Source organism: Oncorhynchus tshawytscha, linkage group LG21 (assembly GCF_018296145.1).
Source record: "Oncorhynchus tshawytscha isolate Ot180627B linkage group LG21, Otsh_v2.0, whole genome shotgun sequence".
Lineage (NCBI taxonomy): Eukaryota > Metazoa > Chordata > Actinopteri > Salmoniformes > Salmonidae > Oncorhynchus > Oncorhynchus tshawytscha.
In genome coordinates, this window is record NC_056449.1 from 9,293,060 (window position 1) to 9,316,370 (window position 23,311).

At 41.6% G+C, this 23,311-nt stretch overlaps 1 protein-coding gene across 4 annotated transcripts in view; it reads right to left on the reverse strand.

The window, feature by feature from the left end:
* Positions 1–20,556, reverse strand: part of LOC112220870 (rho guanine nucleotide exchange factor 6-like) — a 32,900-nt gene extending 12,344 nt beyond the window's left edge. For 2 of the 4 annotated variants that reach the window (XM_042303057.1, XM_042303056.1), the window contains exons 1-14: positions 20,255–20,556; positions 18,907–18,990; positions 16,581–16,665; positions 9,087–9,199; positions 8,715–8,919; positions 8,548–8,600; positions 8,314–8,408; positions 6,592–6,687; positions 6,193–6,315; positions 4,808–4,946; positions 3,917–3,976; positions 2,342–2,488; positions 979–1,065; positions 808–889 (exon numbers count right to left, since the gene is read on the reverse strand). In XM_042303057.1, the coding sequence (XP_042158991.1) occupies positions 808–889; positions 979–1,065; positions 2,342–2,488; positions 3,917–3,976; positions 4,808–4,946; positions 6,193–6,315; positions 6,592–6,687; positions 8,314–8,408; positions 8,548–8,600; positions 8,715–8,919; positions 9,087–9,199; positions 16,581–16,665; positions 18,907–18,990; positions 20,255–20,419 (1,534 nt within the window). In that variant the 5' untranslated portion in view covers positions 20,420–20,556. Of the gene's footprint in view, positions 1–807; positions 890–978; positions 1,066–2,341; positions 2,489–3,916; positions 3,977–4,807; positions 4,947–6,192; positions 6,316–6,591; positions 6,688–8,313; positions 8,409–8,547; positions 8,601–8,714; positions 8,920–9,086; positions 9,200–16,580; positions 16,666–17,417; positions 17,570–18,906; positions 18,991–19,235; positions 19,255–20,254 lie in introns of those variants that run through there. The other 2 variants (XM_042303059.1, XM_042303058.1) reach the window with 2 other exon arrangements.
* Between the last annotated feature and the right edge of the window lie 2,755 nt (positions 20,557–23,311).

Here is a 23,311-nt window from a genome sequence, read left to right on the forward strand (position 1 = left end):
TGTTTCGTTAAAGCCCACAAGTCTGACATGAATCATAAACGCCCACCATGGCACAGTGTCGTGACTGGATGACAAACTGGATCATGGTGTCATGGTTACAAAACAAGTAAGCCTCAGTACAAAACCACTGGCAACTCTGAAAAATACGAGGTCAAATCATGACGTCAGCGATCTTCAGGTCAGAAAGTTAGAGCTCTTAGAAAGAGGCCCGAGTTCCAGAGTTGGAATTCCGAGTTGGAAGACTGTTCGAATCAAATTTTCCCCAGTCTGAGCTTGTTTATTTCAGAGTTCCCAGTTGTTTTGAACTCGGCATATATCATAGCATGTGTCAAGTGGCAAGTAAATAAGACAACTCTGATGAGTGGTTCTCCCAGCAGTCTTGTCATGTTAAATGATAGCATTTCATAAACACTATGATTCATAGTTCACATAACTCACTTAGTATCGCTTCCTTTCCCCCTCAGTGAATATCATAAGTCTTAAATCATTTAACCAGACATTAATCAAGGTTTAAACAGCCAGAGTTTGTACTGAAGGGACTGGAATAAGAATGACTGCCAAAGCAGCTTGATATTATTTTATCAAAGGAATGCTATAGAAGAAAAACTCCATTGGTTCACTTAAATGAGACGCAAATGGCCATTAATAGCCTAGAACCTACTGATGTAACAGGAATATGATAACGGACCAGTGACCTCCAATCTACTCAACAGGACCTGTGTATGATACGGCCCTTTCAATAATTGTGCCGCAGATTATAGAGTATTCCGGTCTTTCTCCATCTCCTCTGAGATTAATTTACTGTACCTGTGATATCAAAGGCATAGTGGCCGTTCTCTGTGTCGTCTGTCTGTCTGGAGACCGTGGAGCCCGTCAGTGGCAGCCTTCCCTGTTGGAAAAGAGAGGGGGGGTGTGGGGTGACACACTGCCACAGATACTTGGGAAACACCTGGGACACATCTGGTGCTTGTAGGTTACCTGGTATATGAAGCCGCTCATCCGCGGACTAGCAGACAGCATGACGAGCACACTGGGAAACATCATGAGATAGCGCTCCTCTTTCTCCTATGGAGAACACACATTAACACAGATGCAGCATGAACGAATCAGACATGGCTGTGTGTCAAATACACACATTGACACCCACAGACAGAGATGAGTGTCTGAAAACTCTGGCAACGGGACGTGAAAATCAGTTGTGTCGATGATATTTGGGGAGCAATATCGTAGATTATGAATCCACAAATCATAATATTTCAGCTAAGTTAAAGATGCACTATAAAGAAATTGCTCTGCCATTTCCCGGTTGCTAAAATTCTAAATCATTGGCCAAATTTCAGTTTATGTGACAGAGCAAGTGAATATGGTGTAGAAAATCACCATCTAAACCGCTGTGAAATACAGTATTTTTCCCCCACAATCAAAAATATTGTATTTTCAGCTGTTTGAAGCTAGTTTACAAAACCGAAAGTAAGGCACAAAAACTAAACATAAAAAAGGGAAGCCTAGAAAAAGTGCACATAGAACAGATCTACCACTTCTTAGAATTGCTTTCAATGAGAATGAAAGATTTGTAACTCACATTTCTATGTGAATATTGTCAGGTCTCCCAAAAAGTTACATATTGCAGCTTTAAAAAGGTAAAGAAAACAGGTTCTGTTTGAAAGATGTTAGATAGATGTTGGTTGGTGCTTCAATAAGACCAAAACAAAGCCAGACATTTGTTCCCCTCAGCCCTCAGATCCTCATATTCGACCCCTACACAGAAACCACACTACAGGGGGGGATGACTTTTCACTCTACAGTCTGTGGTTTCTGATTCATAATGAATTCAAATATTTGAATAACATTGGCTTAATGTGGGAGAGGCGGTGGCGATCACAATATAGGACTCATATTCAGAACGTGTTGGACGGAAACAAACTTATCTGCTCTGAATAAAGTCGTCAGGTGCTGAAATATTACAATTCTGAAAGGGGAAATAAGTCCTTGGATCGATTCTAAGCCTGTAAGTGAACAAACAAGCAACGATTTTACTTCCTGTTTGTCAAGCATAAAAAGTAACTGGTCCACCTCACTTTTCCCGTTATTTGCTTTGCCCAAGCACACATGCATGCTGCTCAAAACATTAATATCCATTCAACCACATGGCTGTGAAAGGAGCCATTGGAGTCGTTCATTTGAACTTTGACCTTCTCGGAGGTTGCCTGTAGCGCTCCGTCTGGATAGTCGCCGATACACACAGATCTATGATTAGCTTACCGCCCCCAATCCTAACATTAACCATTGGTAGACTCATCTTAGTTCAGCATATAAGGACACCCGTATCTGTTGCTCTCACCTCATTGGTCCCATTCTGCATGTGCACCTGGGACATGTAGGCCACGTGACCCAGAGACTTCATTCCGTCTCCCTCCCAGCCTCTCACTGGCTCTGACAGGATCTGTAGTTCTAGGTTCTTACGCTTCCGCAGGTCCTGACACTGGGTCTGAAATGAGAGGGAGAGGTGCCAATTAATGTATAGTGCATATGAGACACTGTTAGTGTGTGGTGGAAACAGACAGACAATAAGATTAACCCATTTTAAGCCTGGGTTAATATAATATAAAATGTCCATGATACGGCATTACTGCAACAGGTATAACGAGTTACAGAGAACAGTTTACGGGACCAGAAGGGGGATTCCCCCTCTCACAAAGACAAAATGACAAAGCAACATCCACCAAGTTCTGACTCAGACATAAAGAGCAGGAGCGTATGTAAATAGGCCTGGCGGACCCAAAAGAACAAGTTAACCTTTGGGAAGCACAAACACACGCCCCCAGCACACATCTCACACACAGACACCTCAAGAGACTACAGTACTCTCAGCCACAGTGGAAACTGCCTCTCAAACTATTTCTCCAACAGACACCTTGTATTGACTCTCATCTAACGCTCGTCTTCAAAATCTGTGCTGCTATTTCAGTAACAACCCACCGTAGGAAAAAGCTTTTCACTGAGGACATATTACACAGGAAGCAATATATTTTATTTATTAAAACTGCTGAGATGAGCGTATCAATGCCCTTTCACACAGGTTAATATAAGCACCCCCTATTTGACCTTTTTTATGTGATGCTCCTCCCCCTCAGTTTGGCAACATAAGAACTAGATACAGAAAACATTGACCCATCTTCCTTTATTAATTTCATACAATGAAAATGTGCTTTCATGAAGACACTGAGCGCGGTTATTTGCACACAATAATGCAATTATTGTGGATAGTAAGGTTAATATAATAGTTTGTTTAAAACTTGCACATGCTTGGGAAGAAGAACGATTTCCATAATAATTCTGTTTACATGGACACATCTGAAATCAGGCTACCTGATGGGACTTTTGAGAAATGCAGAAAATGTTCAATCAAAATAAAACCTGCCACAGTGATATTTTTACAAAAGTTTTTTGATTCGGAGTTCAGACATATAACGTTTGCATGTGAAAACTATTTCTAAGAAGCATATTTTCAGTTTTTCTGAACTCACTTCACTCGCGTGTTAGAGGAAGGCTCTGACCTACTGGTCCTGGCACATACACAGATCAAATACACCGCTGGAGCGCTGATTAAGCTGTTTACATGTCCTAATCATTCAAAAGATTGCGCAGAAACCCAGGCGTTTTAAATCGGCATGTGCTTTATTCGATTTTAACCTTACGCCGCTAGGATAAACACTGTACCCTGTTTACATGACTATTTCATAATTTGCCTACAGCCATAATCAGTTTAATATTCAATTATTATTGTATATGTAAATGTACTCACTGATAGTTTTCAGTGACTTGTCTCTCTCTCTGTAGTGTGTTAGTAATATAGAATAGATGATGCTACTATAGACTAGTAAGATTCTACAATGCACAGGGGTTCTGTACCTACCACCAAGCTCTTAAAGGCCACCGTTGCCTTCAAGATGTCACTGTAGTCCGGGTGGGCCTCCTGCAAGACAGTCAACAACAACAAAAACTGTTAAATAACTTAAGATTTTATACACACCACCTTATAAAAAGTCAGGGTTGAAAGTAAGCCGGTACGGAGTCAATGGAAAAGAATAAGTGGGTTACATAGTGGTTTGATGAGAACACTTCCATTTTGCCAAGGCGGAGACGAGTGGCTGAGACAGAGACGTGCGCAGACAGCAGTGGACGCATCCATCGTGCGGTCTAATGACCATCGCAGAATGTAGTTACAATACACGTTTAGGGGTTTCGTAACAGAAGGCCGTTTTTCATTGGGCGCACAGAGCAATGTTCGGACGCTGGAATTATTTTGTGAGTGGACGAACGTGCACGGGTAGCTTACAGGAGAACCTTTTTCAAGTGATTGTTCGTCAATCAGATGAAGACATGACTGGTTGTGTTAATGCCACATTAAAATGTAATACATGCCAAATGTTATGACAATTCATTACTAAGCCTATAGAGATCATAAGAAATGAATAGGGATTCTATATGTAATTCTATGATTACACCTAGGCTATTACACACACACACGCACACACGGAGTACCGTACCAGTAAGAAATTAAATATACTTTCACCCCTGAATAAAGGTGGATGTAAAAATATAACATGTAAATAATCCAACTACATTAAGATGTTTGGGAGGGATATCAAAACATGGTATAGCACTGGTATTTGAGCATTGAAGCGGAGTGCCATCTGGGACAGCAGAGGAGAGTTAAATTTCAGTTGCATATGGTTCCATAGATGGGCCTATAGAGAGTTAAGCAACTGCCCTCCATGTTGGCTCTAGATGAGGCCTACTGTACCTCCACGTGTCTCTCCAGCTCCTGCAGCAGGACGGGGTACTTGTCCAGCCTCATGAAGGGTTTACTCAGGCTGGTGGTCAGGGTCAGGATGCCTGGCGTACTGGCCCCCTGGCTCTCCATAAACGTACCCAGCTCCTCACTACAAAACACACACACACACACACACCAGGCTTACGATGTAAAGAGATAAAGGGGAAAGATTCTACCAAGATTCCCAAAAAAAGACATTGATTTTGGAGTGAACAATCAATTAAGTCAATGTTGAATTTGTTTGATAGTGAAAGGACAAAACTTTAAAAGATCCCGCAGTATGAAAGATGCTAATTAGTTTAGTGTGAAATCGAAAGTGCCTCGTCTGTCTCGAACAACAACCACAACTATAGATATCCTGTGTGCAGCTTCCTGTACGTGTGTGTTCTTTTCTCTGCAGTGCATCTTTTCACATTAACTGTGCAGCAAGAGACGGGGGAAATAAACAATTGTTGCAAAATAGCATACATGATTAATTTGCTAAACTAACATAATAATTACACAACCGCTTGATTCATTTCTTGGTTTTAATTACCACTACCGTGTGTGAAGGACAGCAGAGGATCCATTAAGAGGTGCACAGAGGCTCCGGGCTGATTGTAGTGAATGACACAGTGAGGATATAATGACGGTTGGCTACACACTGAAGGTCACTCATTCATAGTTACAACTGATAAGTGAGAAACCCCTCTGTCGTGTGCAATAATGTATATAAACCCTGGATTTGTAACGATATGCATTGGCCATTGAGAGGCATTGAAGCCACTGGTCGACCATTTTGGCACTCCCAAGTAGGAGTCCTCCATAGGAATGAATGAAATTCTACAGTATTTCAATTAAAATGTTTCAAGGACAAAATATAAGTATTTTTTGTTGTTGTACTGGGGACAGTAACATTAGCACGCACAAAAAAATTACTTTAAAAGGAAAATGTTTCTATATATATTTTTTCTTCTTTTTATGTTTAGCTCAGATATAATTTAAAGTATGCATTAAGGAGTCTGTAATAGAAAAACAAATGCAGATGCATTTATTAGTATCTCCATAACTTCCAAAATCTTTTTTTTTTTTTTAACAACGCAGGAGGAGTACCAAGATGGCTGCGAGGTGGCTTCAACACAAGCCCCCTGTCAGTCATCCAGGGTTTATATATACACAACATTGGTTACACCTCTAAATTTAGAGAGAGAAAGTATGACACCTAGTGGGTGAAAGAGAAACACCAACTAATTCCAAAGTTATCCACAAAAACATGCCATTTTACTTGCATTATTATACTGACTGTTAAATGCAATGAAATGTGAATAAAATTTTGATTAATGTAATGCAGAACTGAGACGCCAATAAGGCCTGACCTGTGGTCAGTGAGTACGCAGACAGCTGAAGGGTGACTGGAGCAGTAGGACAGGTACAGCATCCTGATCTGGCCAATCAGGTTGAGGTAGCAGGCAGCCACTCGCTGCTGGCTCTCTGGAACCCTGCAACACGCACAGAGAGAAGTGGGTGAGTTAGTTGGTAGGACAACAGTTGGGTTGTTCCTGTATCTTTGGTTTCAGATATCGGTCACTAGGGGGTGCACGTCGTCCGAGGCCATCTAATCTAGATCAACATCAACAGAATATCTGACAGAAACAGTCCGGCATGTAAAAAGTCTAGTGGCAGATTTGACATGCGGTTAGGGTAATGTGGTTTGATTCAGTTGCCTCAAATTAGCAGTGCCTCCACCATAGCCATTAACACTCTCACACGCTTACTTGGTACACTCCTCCAGAGCCAGAACCAGGCCCTGCTGGAAGGTGAGGATCTCCTCCAGGTTAGCGCCCAGAATGCCACTGTCTGTAACACTCAGCCTGGACACCACACAACAGAGAACATAGAATTATAATGAGTAGAATGAATACTCATTTAAAAAAAATATGTTAAACAAGGTACATAGTGGGGCAAAAAAGTATTTAGTCAGCCACCAATTGTGCAAGTTCTCCCACTTAAAAAGATGAGAGAGGCCTGTAATTTTCATCAAAGGTACACTTCAACTATGACACACAAAATGAGAAGAAAAAAAATCCAGAAAATCACATTGTAGGATTTTTTATGAATTTATTTGCAAATTATGGTGGAAAATAAGTATTTGGTCAATAACAAAAGTTGATCTCAATACTTTGTTATATACCCTTTGTTGGCAATGACAGCGATCAAACATTTTCTGTAAGTCTTCATTCACAAGGTTTTCACACACTGTTGCTGGTATTTTGGCCCATTCCTCCATGCAGATCTCCTCTAGAACAGTGATGTTTTGGGTCTGTAGCTGGGCAACATGGACTTTTAACTCCCTCCAAAGATTTTCTATGGGGTTGAGATCTGGAGACTGGCTAGGCCACTCCAGGACCTTGAAATGCTTCTTACAAAGCCACTCCTTCTTTGCCTGGGCGGTGTGTTTGGGATCATTGTCATGCTGAAAGACCCAGCCACGTTTCATCTCCAATGCCCTTGCTGATGGAAGGAGGTTATCACTCAAAATCTCACGATACATGGCCCCATTCAGTCTTTCCAGTCTTTACACGGATCAGTCGTCCTGGTACCTTTGCAGAAAAACAGCCCCAAAGCATGATGTTTCCACCCCCATGCTTCACAGTAGGTATGGTGTTCTTTGGATGCAACTCAGCATTCTTTGTCCTCCAAACACGACGAGTTGAGTTTTTACCAAAAAGTTATATTTTGGTTTCATCTGACCATATGACATCCTCCCAATCTTCTTCTGGATCATCCAAACGCTCTCTAGCAAACTTCAGACGGGCCTGGACATGTACTGGCTTAAGCAGGGGGACACGTCTGGCACTGCAGGATTTGAGTCCCTGGCGGCGTAGTGTGTTACAGATGGTAGGCTTTGTTACTTTGGTCCCAGCTCTCTGCAGGTCATTCACTAGGTCCCCCCGTGTGGTTCTGGGATTTTTGCTCACCGTTCTTGTGATCATTTTGACCCCACGGGGTGAGATCTTGCGTGGAGCCCCAGATCGAGGGAGATTATCAGTGGTCTTGTATGTCTTCCATTTCCTAATAATTGCTCCCACAGTTGATTTCTTCAAACCAAGCTGCTTACCTATTGCAGATTCAGTCTTCCCAGCCTGGTGCAGGTCTACAATTTTGTTTCTGGTGTCCTTTGACAGCTCTTTGGCCTTGGCCATAGTGGAGTTTGGAGTGTGACTGTTTGAGATTGTGAAAAGGTGTCTTTTATACTGATAACAAGTTCAAACAGGTGCCATGTCTGTCATAGTTGAAGTGTACCTATGATGAAAATTACAGGCCTCTCATCTTTTTAAGTGGGAGAACTTGCACAATTGGTGGCTCACTAAATACTTTTTTTGCCCCAATCTAGGTCATTCTAAGAGAGATTCACAATGACAAAGTTCTTAAGTAATTGGTATTTTAAGATGAATAAACATCTGAATGAATCCTCCATCCTTGTTCTTGAAGCTTACTTGTCGCTTGCCAGTAGAGGTCGTAGGTAAGAGCTCAAGACTGTCTGCAGCTCCTTGACAAACTCCCGCTCATGCTCCTGGATGTCTTGCACCACCTGAGAAAGATCATTGAAATAAGCCACATCCCACATCCATGGTGTTACAGCCTATACAGTTCCCCTAAGCAAAGCTGTCATGGCACAGCGCATATGGAGCTGTAGAAAAGGGAGATCCAATAGGAGAGGGGCCACTCACCACACTGTAGTAGTTCTTGGTAAGTTGAGTGGCTTTAGGAGACACAGGTTTATCTGCAGGGCATAAAGGAATTAGAACCTGAGTTTTGGAGCAGCAAGTGACATGCAAAATGATTTAGTCTAAATCCATTCCAGGTACTACATAGACTCGTCCCCAACCCGACCCACCGCAGGGCTTGACCTCGCGGACATAGTTGCTGGGGAACCAGCCCGTCTTGCCGTTGAGCGTGCCCTCCCACCAGCCGCCCTCCTCCTGGCGCGACACACCGATCAGGTCTCCCTTGTTGAAGGACAGCTCATCCTCGTTATTCTGCTTGAATTGGAAGCGCGCCTTCACCAGCAGCAGCCCGCCCCCGCCGTTCTCCGACATCTCCTGGTTGGGTAGAATGCGTGTCAGTTTACTGATTGGTAAACAACTGCAACGACCACTATTGGGGTCCATTCCATTTCAATGCAGCAAATTCAGGACATAAAACAGACATTCTTGAGATGGAATTGACATGAACTCTGTGAGCTGTGCGTGTGTTTGTGTGACCCTACCACTGGTTTGGATGGTCTGCGCAGGGACTTGGATGAGGATAGTGTGTGGGAAGAGGTGGACTGACTAGGAGCGGATGTGCCGGACTGGGGACATGACCTCTCAGTGCCACAGTCTGTGGAGCAAAAAACACAGACTGAGACTTTTGAATTTTTCATTATGATCCACAAAAAAAAGACATTGTGAGTGCAAGGACTCAAATAACTTTGGTTATATAGATGTTTGTCAGTCAGTCGTGAATACAACAACTTACATCATTCTTATAATCAAGTACAAAAATCCCTGTCACATTTATACAATTACACATTACTCATAACAGATGAGATGACACAAATATCTCGCTCTCTCATACACGTCAGTGCTGCTTCAGTAGTTAGGTTAAACAGCATTGGGCTGTGTACTGCACAGTGGTAGCAGCTTGTTGATGAGAAGGTGTTTCAGTGCAGGCTGTTGGCTCTGCTGCGCTTGACAGAATCACCAACTCTGCTAGCTAGAATTGATCCCTGGCCAGCTCAGAGCAGCCATCTAACACAGACAAGCCTAGAGACCTTGTTGTACATTATCAATGACAAACATCAAAGAGGGCAAAGGCCTAATGATTCATACCCCTAATGTGCTTACACTCATATTTATTTGGATAGTGAAGCTAAAACATTTATTTCGGTTCTACAACATTTTGGATTAGTTGTGTTTTATATGAAGCGACAGTACAGAATGTACTTATTTGAGGGTATTTTCATACATACAGTATCAGTCAAATGTTTGGGCACACCTACTCAATCAAGGGTTTTTCTTTATTGTTACTATTTTCTACATTGTAGAATAATAGTGAAGACATCAAAACTATAATATAACACATATAGAGTCATGTAGTAACCCCAAAAAAGTGTTAAACAAAATCTAAATGTATTTGAGATTCTTCAGAAGCCACCCTTTGCCTTGATGAGAGCTTTGCACACTCTTGGCATTCTCTCAACCAGCTTGATGAGGTACCTGGAATGTATTTCAATTAACAGGTGTGCCTTGCTAAAAGTTAATTTGTGGAATTTATTTCCTTCTTAGTGTGTTTGTGCCAATCACTTGTGTTGTGACAAGGTAGGGGTGGTATACAGAAGATAGCCCTATTTGGTAAAAGACCAAGTCCATATTATTATGGCAAGAACATATCAAATAAGCAAAGAGAAACAACAGTCCATCATTACTTTAACACATGATGGTTAGTCAATCCGAAAAATGTCAAGAACTTCGAAAGTTTCTTCAAGTACAGTAGCAAAAACCATCAAGAACTATGATGAAACTGGCTCTCATGAGAACCGCCACAGGAAAGGAAGACCCAGAATTACCTCTGCTGCAGAGGATAAGTTCATTAGAGTTAACTGCACCTCAGATTGCAACCCAAATAAATGCTTCAGAGTTCAAGTAGCAAACACATCAACAGTTCAGAGACTGCGTGAATCAGGCCTTCATGGTCAAATTGCTACAAAGAAGATGAAGAGACTTGCTTGGGCCAAGAAACACGAGCAATGGACATTAAACTGGTGGAAATCTATCCTTTGGTCTGATGAGTCCAAATTTGAAATTTTTGGTTCCAATCGGCATGTCTTTGTGAGACGCAGAGTAAGTGAACGGATTATCTCTGCATATGTGGTTCCCACCGTGAAGCATGGAGGAGGTGTGATGGTGCTTTGCTGGTGACACGGTCTGTGATATATTTAGAATTCAAAGCACACTTAACCAGCATGGCTACCTCAGCATTCTGCAGCAATACGGCATCCCATCTGGTTTGTGTTTAGTGGGACTATCAGTTGTTTTTCCACAGGACAATGACCCAAAACACATCTCCAGGCTGTGTAAGGGCTATTTGACAAAGAAGGAGAGTGATGGAGTGCTGCATCAGATGACCTGGCCTCCACAATCACCCGACCTCAACCCAACTGAGATGGTTTGCAATGAGTTGGACCGCAGAGTGAAGGAAAAGCAGCCAACAAGTGTTCAGTATTAGAGGTCAACCGATTATGATTTTTCAACACTGACCAAAAAAAACGATACCGATTAATCGGCTGATATATATATATATATATATATATATATATAAAATAATGACAATTACAACAATACTGAATAAACACTTAACTTAATAAAATAAATTTAGTCTCAAATAAATAATGAAACATGTTCAATTTAGTTTAAATAATATAAAAACAAACTGTTGGAGAAGTAAAAGTGCAATATTTGCCATGTAAAAAAGCTAACGTTTAAGTTCCTTGCTCAGAACATATGAAAGCTGGTGGTTCCTTTTAACATGAGTCTTCAATGTTCCCAGGTATGATGTTTTAGGTTGTAGTTATCCTGTTGGTACTAGGCGGCAGTATTTTCATTTTTTGGAGAAAAAAAAACGTTCCCGTTTTAAACGGGATATTATGTCAAGACAAGATGCTACAATATGCATATAATTGACTGCTTTGGATAGAAAACACTCTAACGTTTCCAAAACCGTAAACATATTGTCTGTGAGTATAACAGAACTGATGTTGCAGGCGAAAGCCTGAGAAAAATCCAATCCGGAAGTGCCCCAGGTTTTGAAAGCGCTGCGTTCTAATGAGTCCCTATTGAGCTGTGAATGTGCCATCAACGAGCTTACGCTTTCTACGTATTCCCCAAGGTGTCGACAGCATTGTGACGTAGTTTTACGCATTTATGTTGAAGAAGAGCCGTAGGTGGCCACATTGCGTAAGTGGTCACATGGTGGCTCCGAGAGAGATTCTCGCGTGAAATACAGAGGTAGCCATTACTCCAATCGGTCCTACTGAAAAACAAATGGTCCCAACGGATATATTATCGAATAGATATTAGAAAAACACCTTGAGGATTGATTATAAACAACGTTTGCATGTTTCTGTCGATATTATGGAGCTAAGTTGGAATATTTTTAGCCGTTTTCGTGACTGCAATTTCCGGGCGATTTCTCAGCCAAACGTGAAGAACAAACGGAGCTATTTTGCCTACAAAAATAATATTTTGGAAAAAATGAACTTTGGCTATCTACCTGGGAGTCTCGTGAGTGGAAACATCCGAAGTTCATCAAAGGTAAACGATTTAATTTGATTGCTTTTCTGATTTGTGACAAGGTTGCCTGCTGCTAGCAAGGCATAATGCTATGCTAGGCTATCGATAAACTTACACAAATGCTTGTCTAGCTTTGGCAGTAAACCATATTTTGAACATCTGAGATGACAGGGTGATTAACAAAAGGCTAAGCTGTGTCTCAATATATTTCATTTGTGATTTTCATGAATAGGAATATTTTCTAGGGATATTTATGTCCGTTGCGTTATGCTAATTCGTTTCAGGCGATGATTACGCTCCCGCATGCGGGTTTGGGAGTCACAAGAAGATAAGGAATTATAGGACTATTTCTCTATACATTTGTATTTCATATACCTTTGACTATTGGATGTTCTTATAGGCACTATAGTATTTACAGCCTAATCTCGGGAGTTGATAGGCTTGAAGTCATAAACAGCTCAATGCTTGAAGCACAGCGAAGAGCTGCTGGCAAAAGCACGAAAGTGCTGTTTGAATGAGTGCTGTCAGACTGCTCTATCAAATCATAGACTTAATTATAACACACAGATATACGAGACTGAGGTCATTAATATGGTCAAATCCGGAAACGATCATTTCGAAAACGTTTATTCTTTCAGTGAAATACGGAACCGTTCCGTATTTTATCTAATTGGTGGCATCACTAAGTGTAAATATTGCTGTTACATTGCACAACCTTCAATGTTATGTCATAATTATGTACAATTCTGGCAAATTAATTACGGTCTTTGTTAGAAAGAAATGGTCTTCACACAGTTCGCAACGAGCCAGGCGGCCCAAACTGCTGCATATTTCCTGACTCTTCTTGCATAGAATGCAAGAGAAGTGACACAATTTCCCTAGTTAAAAGAAATTAATGTTAGCAGGCAATTTTAACTAAATATGCAGGTTTAAAAATATATACTTGTGTATTGATTTTAAGAAAGGCATTGATGTTTATGGTTAGGTACACATTGGTGCAACGACAGTGCTTTTTTCACATGCGCTTGTTAAATCACACGTTTGGCGAAGTAGGCTGTGATTCAGTGATAAATGAACAGGCAGCGCATCGATTATATGCAATGCAGGACAAGCTAGATAAACTAGCAATATCATCAACCATGTGTAGTTAACTATGTTAAGATTGATTGTTTTTCATAAGTTTAATGCTAGCTAGCAACTTACCGTGGCTCCTTGCTGCACTCACATAACAGGTAGTCAGCCTGCCACGGTGTCCTCGTGGAGTGCAATGTAATCAGCCATAATTGATGTCCAAAAATGCCGATTTTCAAGTTGTCATAACAATCGGCACTAATTAATCGGCAATTCCGATTAATCGGTCGACCTCTACTCATTATATGTGGGAACTCCTTCAAGACTGTTGGAAAAGCATTCCAGATGACTACCCCATGAAGCTGGTTGAGAAAATGCAAAGCTGTCATCAAGGCAAAGGGTGGCTACTTTAAACAATCTCAAATAAAATATATTTTGATTTGTTTAGCACTTTTTTGGTTACTAAATGATACCATATGTGTTATTTCATAATTTCAATGTCGTCACTATTATTTTACAATGTAGAAAAATTGTAAAAATAAAAACTTGACTGGTACTCTGTTTAGAAATTAAAGCACTTTATGCATCTAGTACCTCCATTTGAAGGCATCATAATTATGTGAACAAATTCACTTATAGTGTATTAAAGTAGTCAAAAGTATCATATTTTGTCCCATATTCCTAGCACACAATAACTACATCAAGCTTGTGACTCTACAAACTTGTTGGATGCATTTGCAGTTTGTTTTGGTTGCGTTTCAGATTATGTTGTGCCCAATATAAATGAATGGTAAATAATGTATTGCAGGTTGATTTGGACATTAACAAAATCATCTTCAAAGAGCTGACTAACAAACTCTCCTCAGCATTCTCAGACAGGAGGAAAGCCTTGTAGGACTACCAGACTAATACTGGAAAACACCTGGCAGCCATCATGTGAGAGGATTCCCTTGAAGGCGCAGTGATGCATCAGCTCTTTATGATTCACATAGAGATAAGACAAACAGCCATCCAGCCACAGCAGTACCAACAGACCTGGGCATGTCTCTGCCACAGCCACACTCTTTCCCAATGCAAGCTGCTAAAACAAAGCCAAATATGGACCTATAGCCATCCTTTACAACTTAGCCAACACAGTATTAGATCTATACTTGTATCGGTGTCGGGAAGTGACAGCAAATCCTCTTTTAATGAGCTAACACATGACTTTACATGATACATGTGCATCCTTGTTGGCTGGTAAGGAGTCTAAATCCACTTTCCAATGAGGGACAGTGTCCCGGAGTAACACCTTTGTCTAATCTCCTTTCATTATAGGAGTGGATCATCGCTAAGCTATTTAGGCATGTTTTGATAGAGAGCCAACCATCTGGAAGACAGGATTAGCCAGATATCCTCTTAGCTATACAGACTGAGACCATTGTAATGAGAATTGATAAAGAGAGATTGGCAAAGCTGGTATCTCTGACACTGATCAGTGAGTCATGTTATTTACCATATTTCTACAGTCTGGAGATGACCCTGGAGGAAAAAACACCACGATCATGTTTTTATTCAACCTTTTAGACCTGAGAAAAACAAATCCATTGGAGACATGGCCATGTATGCTACAGGAAAGATATCAAACTACAAAAGGTGCCTCCGGGGTTCTGAGTTCCACTTTTACAATTGAGGACACTCCCATCAGCATTAGGCCTACGTACTGTATATCCATGTTGGTTCAGCCAACAATTTCTAGGGCACCGCCAAGAGTCAAAGCCAATCTTGACCTTACTCCCATTCCTCATCATTTTGCAGCTGCAGATGGGCCAAAAGAGCAAAAACGACAGGCCAGTATAGTAGAAGTTGTTGTGATTCTCTTAGGGCTGTGTGTGTGTGTGTGTGTGTGTGTGTGTGTGTGTGTGTGTGTGTGTGTGTGTGTGTGTGTGTGTGTGTGTGGGGGGTTATCACACGGATTCCACATGCCTCAGCACATGCAGTGAGACGCCCAGACAAGCCCTGTAGTCAGCAGCCCCCTCCTTGTGGCCTGGCAACCACTGCTTCTTGCAGCTGCACTGTCAGATTGTGCACACAAGAAGCACACAGAGAGACAGCGACAGAGAGAGGACACTCTGTGCGGAGGCTTGCCAGAAAATCACAGGCAGCAGAAACACAGAGAGACGCCTCTTCTTGATCACATTAAAGTGCATGTGACTAATTCAGCCCAAATGAACAGCACTAGATGTTTTGAAGATTGGCAAATAGCTTCTGGTCCTCTCAGACGCCATTAGATGATTTGCATATCAAGCTGATCACATCACTGAGAGGAGAGAGGGCAGAGCGAGAGCTTTTGGTCCAGTTTTCATGCTGTGGACTGTACTATCCATGCTCTCTGATGAGGACTGGCGCTAAGACAACTTCAAACTGATAACGAGACTGTAACAGATACAGTGAGCTGATGGCTTTGAAGACATTGAAAGCTTTTAGACTTCACAGCAAAATCTTCGCACTAGCAAAAAAGACAAACACTGGTTCGATTCGAGTGACAGTATCGGGTTGCCATTTAAGCACGTGCACGTCTTAGAGCCAAGCTGCACCGTTGCTTTGACTTAAAATACAATTTCCTCATATTGACAATGAAACACTGTATCCGCCAAGTAAATTCCACTCATACCACTGAACTTGCTGCAACGAATAAAGCCTTATTCAAGCTCAGCCAGGTGTCTTTCGAATGCGATGTGACAGAAAAGAGCCAGGCGTGTTAAGTAGGACGAGAGCCAAAGACACGGTAGTCATCATAGTAAATATGGTACTCTGCAGGAGGCCCATAGAAACAGCGAGACACAGCCATACTAGCTGCCTGTGAACAAGACACCTTTCATGATTCACCAGGCCTTCTGGGACCAATCCAGGCAACAAAACAAAAACATGACAAGCATGTTTACACCCTCACAGACATGGCAGAGTGCGTTAGAAACGACAAAGCTACACGTGGTCATTAGGAGTCTCGGCAGTGCACACGCTAACAAGTAGCTGTAAAATGATTCACTCCACTTGGCTCCTCTTTTAGAGAGGGCAGATTAGTCATGTGGCATACATGTGTATTATCTTTAGTAGCATACACATCAATGATTACAACGTTGCATTGCATGATAATGAAGGCGAGTATATATTATTTCAGTCTCAGCCTTAAAAAAAAACCATTATGGTCTTTATTCAGTGGGGTGCAACATTTACAACCTTGAAGATAGAAGTATAAGCTAGTTGTATAGAGTGAGAATCATGCCCGTTTTACACAGTGCATTTCTATCTGAACGTGATGTAGCTTTGCATCCTCCTGAATAAGGCCCAGAGCAGATCAATACAGTTATCAGACTGACCTTGGGTGGCAAAGTTGACTCCCAGCAGAGTGGTCAGCACTTTGTTAAAGTTCTCTCCAGTGTACAGGCACTCTGGTTCAAATCCCTGGCAGGAGAGGAGAAAAGACACAAAGAAGACACTTTCAATTCAAAAGCAAAATGCCTAGCTGCTCATATGACGGACTAAAAACAGCAGAGGAAGAGAAGTAGGTCAAAAATCATTAGCATCAGAGAGGCTTTTCACTGATAACAAAGAAGTAGGAGATGCTGCCTTGCTAACTATCACACTGAGAAGCCTGACTGCAGCCCAGCAACAACACACAATGGAATACGACTTGCACACAACAAGACAGAGACATGTTGAATGTGAACCATATTTTTAGTGGCATAGCGGTTTTGGTAACAAAACAGGCGGTTCCCTCCTCATTTGCCATTCGATGCACACTGAGCACTCGCTCGCTCTCTGTCTCCCGGCCTCACAGACAGCCAGCTATCCAGTTTCCTCTAGCAGCTATAGTTTCACATTTTAAATAAAACATCTTAGATATAGAGTTTGGGTAGCAGGGCATGAGGAATCGGTTGACTATCTAGCCCTTCAGAGCCAAAGCTACTGTGACTCAGTGGTAGTGCATAAGCCACACTTCAGTTTTGGTAAGACTATCACAACACATTTGGCTCTCTGTTAACCATGTCAAGGTTAAAGACTACTGGGGCAGCTTGTAATACTGACATATGTCAATCTGTTGCTTGTTCATTTTTGACAACATCCACAGAGAACCGAAGCATGGATCAAAACACAGAGACATAATAGCTAAACAATCTGGCATCGGAGGCTAAAATATGACATATGAAACTCACTTGTCCGTCTTTGTCAAAGAGCCTTGAGCAGGGTCTGGGTAGTATGTGACTCACATATGTTATAACTGTATATTACTGTAGATGTCTATGAAAAAAAAATACTGCAGGCTCAGGCTGTATATATTCAACTATACTGTAGTCGACTAGAACTGGTCAAGTTGGCCCTCAATCCGTTGCTGCAGCTTCCCCTTTCTGCATCTCTGCGCAGAAGGAAAAGTTGAGAGAGTGACTGCTCGCTTTCTCTCGTCACATGACAGCCCCACGTGCCTATTTTGTCTGTGGTTAAGATAAAGAGAGAGGGTTTCAGCATCACATCACTGACCAGAGCAAGGGAAGGGCATCACTGACCAGAGCAAGGGAAGGGCTGAACTGCAATGGTCTGGGGGAAAAAAAAGTCAAGATGACATTTTACTGGGACTCTCCAAATCCTTACGGTCGTGAGCTACTGCACTGCCGCAAAGGCTCTAATTATGGAGGAGAAGTGGTATCGCTGCATGAAAGCAGAAGGGACCTCCCAAAACAAAAAACAGGCCAGCCAGCATTTCTCTTCCTCAACCACTTGACTTGCAGCAGCGAGCCTGGCTGATTCAATTACTTTTTTTTAACAAACCAACTTATGTGGTTCAAGACCAGAAAGGACTATTTATAAAAGGTTGGGGAGTGAGAGGCACGACTGTCCAACACGGCAGTCACTATACTGCATAGGGAAGGAAAGGACTTCCATCACCCTCTTATTATCTGCATCACCATTCATTGTGCTGGAAATATGTTAGGCCTGAGGGAGAGACTAGTTTAGTGCGGGTTCTGCTGAATATGCTACATGCAGACATAAATATCAATGTGACTTCTTATTGTGGCTGTAGGGGGGGGGGGGTCATTTTCACTTGAAAGGTAGAGAGTACAGCTAGATTTCTGTTGAATTGCATTGCTGTTCAATGTACACTGCTCAAACAGTGGAGCCTTATTCAAGACAGAAGCAGTCTCAGTTGAGACCCATCAACAAGCCGCGGTCTGTCTGTGTGTTCTGTGGGAGTGACTGAAAGCATGCCTACTTAAGAGGGTAGCCCCATTCCACAAGGCAGGCAAGAGACATGTGCCAAAAACATTCTACATGCAGAAGAAAACAACCTGTGCTGAAATAACAGCAAACCAGTTCTAGGCAAGTTAAGACTGTAACCTGTGTTGAATATATTGCCACAGTCATGCAGTATTATTTTCTAACCATGGCTTCACATTTCTCAGCTATGACACCAATCCTCAAATAAGTTTGTAGTTAACCATTTACTGGAGCCTAGAAACAAGAATTCGGCAACCAACTCAAGTCAAAATGTCCAACAACAACAAACACATTATCATATAAGATGTGTTAGAAAATCATTCCACTACACCCCCGCGAAATATGTGTATGCGACCATTAAAATGTGATGTAAGAAAGAAAAACATTGCAGATTAAACAACCACCACAAACAAAATATTTGAAATGACTTACCTCTACTTTCAAGAATGTACATCCTCTCAAAAACTCCTTGATATTAGCGATGCAGTCGGCTTCGTTTCTCGGATCCTGACAGTACTAAAAAGAGACACGAAACAAATATATAAAAACATAGCCTACCTTGGAGATAAAGATAACGGGTTAATTTGGTTTAATTATAGGCGTTGACGCAAATGACAACTCAAGATGGGAAAAGAAACAAAGTAACAATCCACGGTATCCTTTAGGATGTTGGTATATCTTACAGTTTACAAAGTAACTGTGGATTCTTCCTACGCCTGTCTCATTCATGTATACATAAACCCACCAGGTCATAAACCCACCTCTCGCTCAAACTCGCTCAAGGGGGCAGTCGCATCAGGAAGCGAGCCTTTGAGGAGGAAGTGACGTGCAGATGACCTCTCACTTCTCCGCTGCGTTGCGTCTTATTTTTTTTGTCTAGTCAGTGACAATCATCAGTTTTAAATAGGATGAAATTAATTTAGAAGAGTGCCTTACAGCCGATGTATGCTAAATTAATCATGTATGTTTTCCTTTGTTTTACGGACTGCATTCAGTTGGCCTGTACAAAATACATTACAGTGAATGTCTGGTGCCCCATAAAATCAACCTGCTAAAAGTGCAACGCTGCATATCGATATGTGTGCATGTTGATTGTTTGTCATTCTGTCTCGGAGCCTACTTTTTGTATCACAAAATGCACGTGGAACTACTATACATTCATAAGACCACAATTAATAAAAGTGATATATTCTAAAAGTTTAACTTGTAGCCATCATATCATTCTAAAAGTGTACCCTGAATAGTCTTTCATGTGATATGACTTCAACATAAACAACAGATGCAAATGCATCTAGCACAGGTGAGAAAAAGCATTGGATAGCAGAATGTGCATCAGTTAGAATATATAAGAATATTTGGTGACTTAATGTGTTTTGGAACGTTATAGTTACTTTTAAGACTAAACCACAGAACAATAAATAAACTCTTTCGAGTCGTTAGTGAACTTCAGAATGCGGAACACTTTTTTCACTTCACAGGAAGTCAGCAAGTTATCCTATACAAATTTAACAATATTTTACATTATTGATATGGCTCATCGTAAAGTTGCATGTGGCACATTCATTTATTCCAAATGTTTTAACTAAGACATGTTACATTACATTTCTCGAATGGAGATGAGCAATTTGATCATTCTACCCCTCCCTTCCTCTCCAGAGACGCTGCCAGTGTTTTTTCCCCCTCGCATTTGAAAAGCGTTATGACATTGTAAATGACTTTTCCCGTTATCACTCACTGTTATGTTGCACTTATAACAGTGCATTTACAATGCTGCGCTTACCTTTGGAACAGAGCCGGGCACGAGCCGCTCCATAAGTTTGCACAGGACGACCCCATCTTTCAGAGATGTTTTAAGAAATTCCTCTGGGTCAGCTATGTTCTTCTTGGGTGAATTAAGTACCCCTAATGATATCAGCCACGTAACCGTCTGCTCTTCTGGGTTCATATCTCCAATTAACCCTCCTTATTATGCATCCCCAACGAAGGCGCAAAGTTCCAGAACTCTGTATCAAAATGTTGTTACCCACATCCGTATCACACTTCTGCTTGTAAAAACTCCGTTAGCACTAGTATGGGGGTAGCCCTACTGGTTAATAACAAGCACTGTACAAAGACATATAACCATTAACCCTTGTGTGGCGTTTGGGTCTAAGGGATCCATTTTCAATGTTTACCTTAAAAAATGATACAATTAATTATTTTTTCAACTTTTTAAAAACTTATTGGCCTTGGCTCATTTTCTGTGAAAAACATGTAAAAGAACACATATTCATTTATATTATGTACAGTACCAGTCAAAAGTTTGGACACACCTACTCAATCAAGGGGTTTTCTTATTTAAAAAAAAAACCGAATTTCTACATTGTAGTGAAGACATCAAAACTATGAAATAACACATGTAGTAACCAAAAAAGTGTTTTATATTTTACATTTGAGATTCTTCAAAGTAGCCACCCTTTGCCTTGATGACAGCTTTGGCATTCTTTCAACCAGATTCATGAGGTAGTCACCTGGAATGCATTTCAATTAACAGGTGTGCTTTGTTAAAAGTTTATTTTTGGAATTTCTCTCTCCTTCTTCACACGTTTGAGCCAATCAGTTGTGTTGTGACAATATGTGTGTGTGTGTGTGTGTGTGTGGGGGGGGTAATCTGGAAAATGTCTAGAACTTTGAAAGTTTCTTCCTGTTCAGTCGCACAAACCATCAAGCCCTACATCAAAACTAGCTCTCATGGGGGCCGCCACAGGAAAGGAAGACCCAGAGTTACCACTGCTGCAGAGGATAAGTTCATTAGAGTTAACTGCACCTCAGATTGCAACCCAAATACATGCTTCACAGAGTTAAAGTAACAGACGCATCTCAACATCAACTGTTCAGAGGATACTGTGTGAATCAGGCCTTCATGGTCAAATTTCTGCAAAGAAACCACTACTAAAGGACATCACAAGAAGAAGGGACTTGCTTGGGCCAAGAAACATGAGCAATGGACATTAGACAAGTGGAAATCTGTCCTTTGGTTTGATGAGTACAAATTTCAGATGTTTGGTTCCAACCGCCGTGTCTTTGTGAGACACAGAGCAGGTGAACGGATGATCTCTGCATGTGTGGTTCCCACCGTGAAGCATGGAGTAGGAGGTGTGATGGTGTTTTGCTCGTGACACTGTCTGTGATTTATTTAGAATTCAAGGCACACTTAACCAGCATGGCTACTACACCATCCCATCTGGTTTGCGCTTAGTGAGACAATCACTTGTTTTTCATCAGCACAATGACCCAACACACCTCCAGGCTGTGTAAGGGCTATTTGACCAAGAAGGAGTGTTGGAGTGCTGCATCAAATTAAATGGCCTCCACAATCACCCAACCTCAACCCAATTGAGGTGGTTTGGAATGAGTTGGACCGCAGAGTGAAGGAAAAGCAGCCGACAAGTGCTCAGCAAATGTGGGAACTCCTTCAAGACAGTTGGAAAAGCATTCCAAGTGAAGCTGGTTGAGATAATGCCAAGAGTGTGCAAAGCTGTCATCAAGGCAAAGGGTGGCTACTTTGAAGAATTTCAAATATAAAATATATTTTGATTTACCACTTTTTCGTGACTACATGATTCCATATGTGTTATTTAAGTTTTGATGTCTTCACTATTATTCTACAATGTAGAAAATAGTAAAAATTAAGAAAAACCCTTGAATGAGTAGGTGTGTCCAAACTTTTGACTTGTACTGCTGTTCCAACATAGCACCAAGAACCTCCCTGTTTCCCGGTTTTCTTGCACTCTTTACCCTTTATATTGTGTGAAACTACACAATGTCTTGTGGGAACCTGCACAATGCTATTACAATACATTACTTTAATACATCAGTATTTTCCCACACTCTACCCCAGCCAGGTGCAAATTGGTGGAGGGACACAACAAATAAATAGCTTTGCATGTGTGGTTCCTTACCACAATCAATCAATATGACAAGAATAATCTCTGCTCAGAGGGCCTTAGAAATCATTTTTGCAGAGAGAGAAGCTAGTTTGTAAGGAGCGTCTTCCACTTTGGAAGATGAAGAATTTTCCGAATATGATCATGTCTCTGTCAATTCGGAGTCTGACAGTGAGTTGGAAGAAGAGGATAAGATTGACCCTCAGCCAGCCACAGGAAAAGCCCGTCAGCAACCAGCTCATCAGCAACCTGCAGGAGGAGAAATATGGATGTCCAATTTTTGTTGGGATTGAATGGTCTTCTTGCCCAAGGAACGAGACACCTCGCTTGGCTCCCAATGTGATAAGGATGCAACCAGGGCCGACTTGGATGGTGGTTACTCATGTGCAGGACATAAAGTCTTCTTTTGAACTGTTCATCCCAGACACCACCCAGAAAATCATTCTGGACTGCACTAATTTGGAGGGTATTTTGGGAGAGAGATGGAAGTAGACGGACCAAACTAATTTACATGCATACTTTGGTGTTCTTATCCTTGCTGGTGTTTTCAGATCCAATGGGGAGTCCACAGAATTCCTGTAGGATACAGAAACTGGCAGAGAACTTTTCTGTGTAACAATGTCTCCACATTCCTTCCAGTATTATCTGCCTCGGTAACCGAGACACCAGACCAGCTCTGCAGCAGAGAGACAAGCTAGCTGCAATCAGGTCAGTGTGGGACTAATGGGTGGACCGCCTTCCCGTTTTCCAACCCTGGGCCCAATGTTACTGTTGATGAGCAGCTTATGCCATTTAGGGGCCGCTGCCCCTTCAGGCAGTACATACCGTCTAAACCCGCAAAATATGGAATCAAGATCTGGGCTACCTATGATGACACTGCTTCATCATATGCGTGGAACTTACAAGTGTAT